Source organism: Montipora foliosa, chromosome 2, assembly GCF_036669935.1.
Source record: "Montipora foliosa isolate CH-2021 chromosome 2, ASM3666993v2, whole genome shotgun sequence".
NCBI classification, from domain to species: domain Eukaryota; kingdom Metazoa; phylum Cnidaria; class Anthozoa; order Scleractinia; family Acroporidae; genus Montipora; species Montipora foliosa.
The window spans coordinates 31,690,173-31,695,172 of record NC_090870.1 but is presented as its reverse complement, the minus strand read 5'-3'; the positions used below and the strand labels follow the sequence as shown (position 1 = coordinate 31,695,172).

General features: G+C 42.2%; 2 protein-coding genes across 2 annotated transcripts in view; both read right to left on the bottom strand.

The window, feature by feature from the left end:
• Positions 1 to 2,408: 2,408 nt before the first annotated feature.
• LOC137991519 (uncharacterized) lies at positions 2,409 to 2,996 on the bottom strand. Its single transcript, XM_068836595.1, has one exon. It carries the CDS (start codon positions 2,994 to 2,996, stop codon positions 2,409 to 2,411), a length of 588 nt encoding a protein of 195 aa, XP_068692696.1.
• Positions 2,997 to 3,034: 38 nt separating this feature from the next.
• The window catches only part of LOC137991518 (uncharacterized), a 3,538-nt gene continuing 1,572 nt past the window's right edge, over positions 3,035 to 5,000 (bottom strand). Inside the window, exons 1-2 of the mRNA XM_068836594.1 lie at positions 4,860 to 5,000; positions 3,035 to 4,684 (exon numbers count right to left, since the gene is read on the bottom strand). The exon at positions 4,860 to 5,000 is cut by the window's right edge and continues 1,572 nt beyond it. Coding sequence (XP_068692695.1) covers positions 3,035 to 4,684; positions 4,860 to 5,000 — 1,791 coding nt within the window. The remainder of the gene's footprint in view (positions 4,685 to 4,859) is intronic.

Sequence of the window (5,000 nt, the reverse complement as noted above, 5' to 3'; positions counted from 1 at the left end):
AACTATGTGATGCTAGCAAAGAAGGGTTTAAAGCAATACTTAGAAAGCACTCAAAAGACATTCTTAATTTTTCATTCAATAAGGAAGCTATTGTAATTTCAAACAAGAATGATGACTTTATTTATTATTAATTTTACGTATTCATCAAGTCCACCATGAAGTTTATTTATTATTATTTATTATCTATTTTAATCTATACCTGCTTACAGAAGTACTGTTATGGGGTATGTAGAGAGATGGGATACACTCTTTAGTGTCTCCCTTAGATGTCTTATCCTATCCTTATGTCAGCTTTTTTGTAATTGGGCATATGTAATTGTAATTCTAATTGTTTTAGTCTATATTTTATTTCATACATTCTAAATAGTTTTACATAGCAGGTCCACATCAGCTGATAGCTGCCGATGCAACTATTACTTTGTAATTTTTGTAATTTTAACCTGCTTTATCAAATAAAGAATTGAACTGAATTGAATTGGATCAACAATTCCTGGACCTGGGTTGTTTGTACGTCATTTGAGAGTCGAATTAACTCAGGAATGTAAAAGCGATACAAATAGATCTTTGTGAAGCCACAGATGATTAATTTGTTACATTTCATAAATGTGAGCCAAACTTTTCAATACTGGCAAACAAATGGCCTCTAAGTGAAACAAAAGTAAGACAGAAAACCAGAATTTCCCCTTGAAGCATCCTGTAAATTCCTTTGCCACCAAATGCGCGTAAACAGAATGCATATCAACGACTAGTCTGTATTTCCGAAAGAATTCCCCATTTTGACTTCGTCGCATGCCCATACTGACAATAACAGTAGTTCTCAGAACAGTTCAGTTTGTTAAAAGTCGGATCAGTTTTTTCTCAGGTAGTCTCAGTTTCGCTCAAGGCTGCTCTAAGGTTCTCAAAGATCACTAGGAGCTGAGATGACCAGCATGTTGATGGAGATCAGTTTGAATGACCTTTATGTCGATCCCCGCTCTCATGCAAAGTGTTTATTTGTAAAACAAATTAGAAAAAATATATATGATTTTGTCTTTAATGTCAACAACTTACCTTTGGCTCCACAATCGAAAAAGATTTATTCTAACAGCTCGATCCGTACGACCCGGGCCGTACGACCGCGACTGCAATCACAAAGTTTGAACAGTCAAGATGCGATGATTCTGGCGCGACCATGCACATCCATGCTGCCTTCGTCTCGTGTAGATTCGCGTCCGAAAAATCACGCTTTGCTCGCCAAAACGTTTTCTCCCAGGATTCTCGTGAGGTGGAATTTTGGCAAGTCTACTTAAGGGCTTGAAACACGAGAGGGATGGTTGATTTCTTCAAACACGCACTGTTTATTTTGTCATGCAAAATGGACTGATATTCCAAGCATACATACATTTTAAGACTCTAATACTTTTTTTCAAGTCTTTCTATTAATTGTTCTGACTCAACAATGCATTCTTCAGCAGCTATTAATTGTTTTGAATAATCCCCTACCCCCCGCCCCACGTAAAGTTACAGTCTGTAAATGTATGCAAGCTTAAATTTCCATGCGCTAATGTGACACGGAAAACAAGAAATGGAGGGCATTTTATACCTCATGCACTGTGATTCGCCCTTACGTAGCGAAGCGTTACTTAAATTTGAAGGCTACAGTCGATGTAGAGATAACCCGGTGTTTTATTTCTGTTCTCGTTGCGGACGGGAAATGTCATTGGCAACAGTCAAACTGCAAAGCAAATAAAAGATTTGCGTTTTAAATATGAAATTACACTTTAAAGACTGAAATATTCGCAGCGAAATTCTACTTACAATTCTGTTGGGCAATCCATACTTCATAACACGGCTCTTTACATTGTGGGTGTATCGATCGGTTGATTGCATGCAAAAGCGAATATTTAAATACGTTACGTTTTTTTATATAAATAGACTAACTCGTCGCCAGGTCCTTTGCGACTTTATTTTGGCGCCCAAACGGAAGTTCTACTGCACTAGCGCAAATCACTCGGCCCGAGTGAGGAAATTAAGAGCTTAGCTCTAATTGAGCAACCATTTTAAGACTGAAATAATCATGCGAGTGTTCATTGTTCTTGAATTGATTTAAACTAGAGTAGTCCTGCATTGAGCTCTTCCTTTGTCGCAATCAAACACAGTTTGTGAATTGGTCTGTCGTACTCCCCATCTCTTGTCTTGATTCTCACTTTTCGAACAAGGCCGTCGTTTCCAGGATAGGTGCCTACAATACGCGCCATTTTCCATTCACATCTTTTGTGTTTGGGATCCAGCTCCAATACAAGATCACCGGTCTGGATGTTATCTCGCACGCGAAACCACTTGTTTCTTGGTAACAAGTTTGGAGCGAAATACTTCATCCAACTCCTCCAGAAATCAGCAACTCTGTTTTGGGTACTCCTGAGTAACTGTCACAGATTGATTCTTTCTTCTGGTTCTAGTTGTGGCGGTGGATTGTATTGGCCTAGCAGTAGGTCGTTTGGAGTGATCGGTGGGGCCTCCCAGATATCATTGGAACTGGGGTACAGCGGTCGTCCGTTGACCATGTAGGTGATTTCTGACAGAAATGTTCTCCATTGTTCTTCGGAGTAGGCTTGGTTCTTGCAAGTGGCGTTAAGTGCTTGTCTGACTGACTTAATTAGGGTCTCAACAATTTCGTTTTGGTGACTCGCATGTGGTGTATTCCATTCCCATCTGAACTCGCAGCCAAATTTATCAGAGAGGACACTGTTTATCCCAGGAATATCCCAGTTCTGTGTGGTTTCCTTCAGGTAACCTTGGGCACCCACGAAGTTTGTTCCACGGTCTGACCAGCAAACATTAGGGTATCCGCGTAAGCAGGCAAAACGTCGAAAGGCCATTAAGAATGCGTCTGAGGTTTTATCGGTGACCAGCTCTAGGTGGATCGCACGTGAAGTCATGCAAGTGAAGATGATCACTTGTGCCTCTTTCAGGGTTTTGCGACCGAGTTTAATCTGTACTGGTCCGAACATGTCCATAGCAGTGTTCGAGAATGCAGGGAAGCCAGCTGCTACTCTTAGGTTTGGGATCTGTCCCAAGAGCTGGTTGAGGGCCTTTTCCGTAGTTTTCTGCATGTGACACATTTTGAGGTGACGGTCTTAGCCATTCTGCGGAGTCCAATAATCCAAAATCTTTTTCTGGCCTCGTGAATTAAACTCTTATAGCCACAATGCCCACGTCGTTCGTGGAGGTCACGCAGAAGCAAGATCACAAAAGGGTGGTCTTGTGGTAACATAATAGGCTTTCTCAACTCTTCTGGGAGACATCTGATATCTTCAAGTCGACCATGCGCACGAAGAAGGCCATCTTCACCCTTCTTTGCAACTAGTTTCTTATCCAAACTGTCTTCGTCGACGTGAAATTGACTCCACTTCAGAAGCTGGGTTTCGGCAGACTTCAGTTCCTGAACTGAAATGTGCCCTGACTTCGGGTTCATTTTCCGTGCGTTGTGAATAAAGCGACGAACGTAGGCAAGAGTTCTTCTTATCTTGGAGTACGTAGAACACGTTTTCAGCAAATGTAAAAGGATAGGATTTTCTTCAGATTCATGCTGATCTAGTTCAGGACATACTTCTGCGGCGGCAGTGCGATGTTTACCGGCTTTCTTCTCTTTCTGAAACGTTTTCTTCTCTTTTAAAGCTTCAAGGTCGTCCCCATTAGTGTTAACTTGGGTGTGATCTTGAAAGTTGGGCCACTTTTCTTCTGGCAACTCTAGGAAGGATGGTTCCTCTGCCCACTTTATGAGATGATTAAGATGGATTCCTCTCGTCAGAGCATCTGCAGGGTTGTTGTTAGACTTGATGTAATGAAATTGGTCTGCCCCAATGGTCTCTTGAATTTCAGCCACTCTGGCAGATACAAAGGGCCTGAATTCCCGTGGTGGGGTTCTGATCCAGGACAAAACAGTTGATGAATCGATCCAGAAGAATCGTTTCCAGTCCTGCGCTTTTGTGAATTCCAATGCTTTTACACATGTGATGTACATGCGTGCGAGTGATAAACAGCCCAACAGTTCTAATCTCGGGATGCTTTTCTTCTTCAGTGGTGCTAAGAAAGCCTTTATCATGACTGGAACACAACGATAGTTTCCGCCAGCAAGTTTCCACCGTAGGAAGATGACTGCACCATAAGCCTGCTCACCACCATCGGAGAATCCGTGAATTTGAGGCACGCCCACTGCATTGCTTGGTTTTAGCTTGCGGTCAAAGTGAAATGACAGGAGATCATTTATGGACTGGACATTTTCTAACCATGTTTGCTGAATACTCTCGGGAAGGATGTCGTCCCAGCTGTAACCCGAACTCCATAATCCTTGCAAGTCAATTCTGAACTTGATAGTAACGGGTGACACAAGTCCGATAGGATCCCAGAGTTGAGCGAGAAACTTCAGACAGCTTCTTTTGGAGAAGCCTTTCAGTAAGCCAACCACGTTTTCTTTCTTGAAGGTAAACTTGTCTTCTTCTTTATCCCATTTGTGGCCAAGCAGATCTGTAAATCTCTCACCATTAGACTGGTCAATTTCTGAGCGGTTGGAATGCCACGCCTTAATTTGAAACTGGCCTTTTCCAAGGACGGTGTCAATTTCTTTGATTATTCTCTTGGCTTTTGTCGAGTTGCTTTTGGATATCGTCCACGTACACGTGATCTTGAAGTTCTTGGGCTGCGTCTGGAAATTCGACTTGTGAGACTTTAGCTAAGTAATTGATGGCGTTCGAGGCAATATCTGGTGCTGGTTTGTCGCCAAAATTTAATCTGAGCCACTGGAAGACTGAGGGCGTTTCAGTTTTGTCGCTTCTCCACAAGAATCTGTGAAAGACTTGGTCATCAGGGTGCACTAGTACTTGATTAAACATTTTCCGGATATCACCCGAGTAAGCCACTTCGTTCCATCGCCAGGCCATAAGCACATTGGGAAGACTGTTAGTGTAATTAGGTCCTTTCTCGAGGTGATCGTTCAGGGAAAGACCATCGTGACCTTTTGA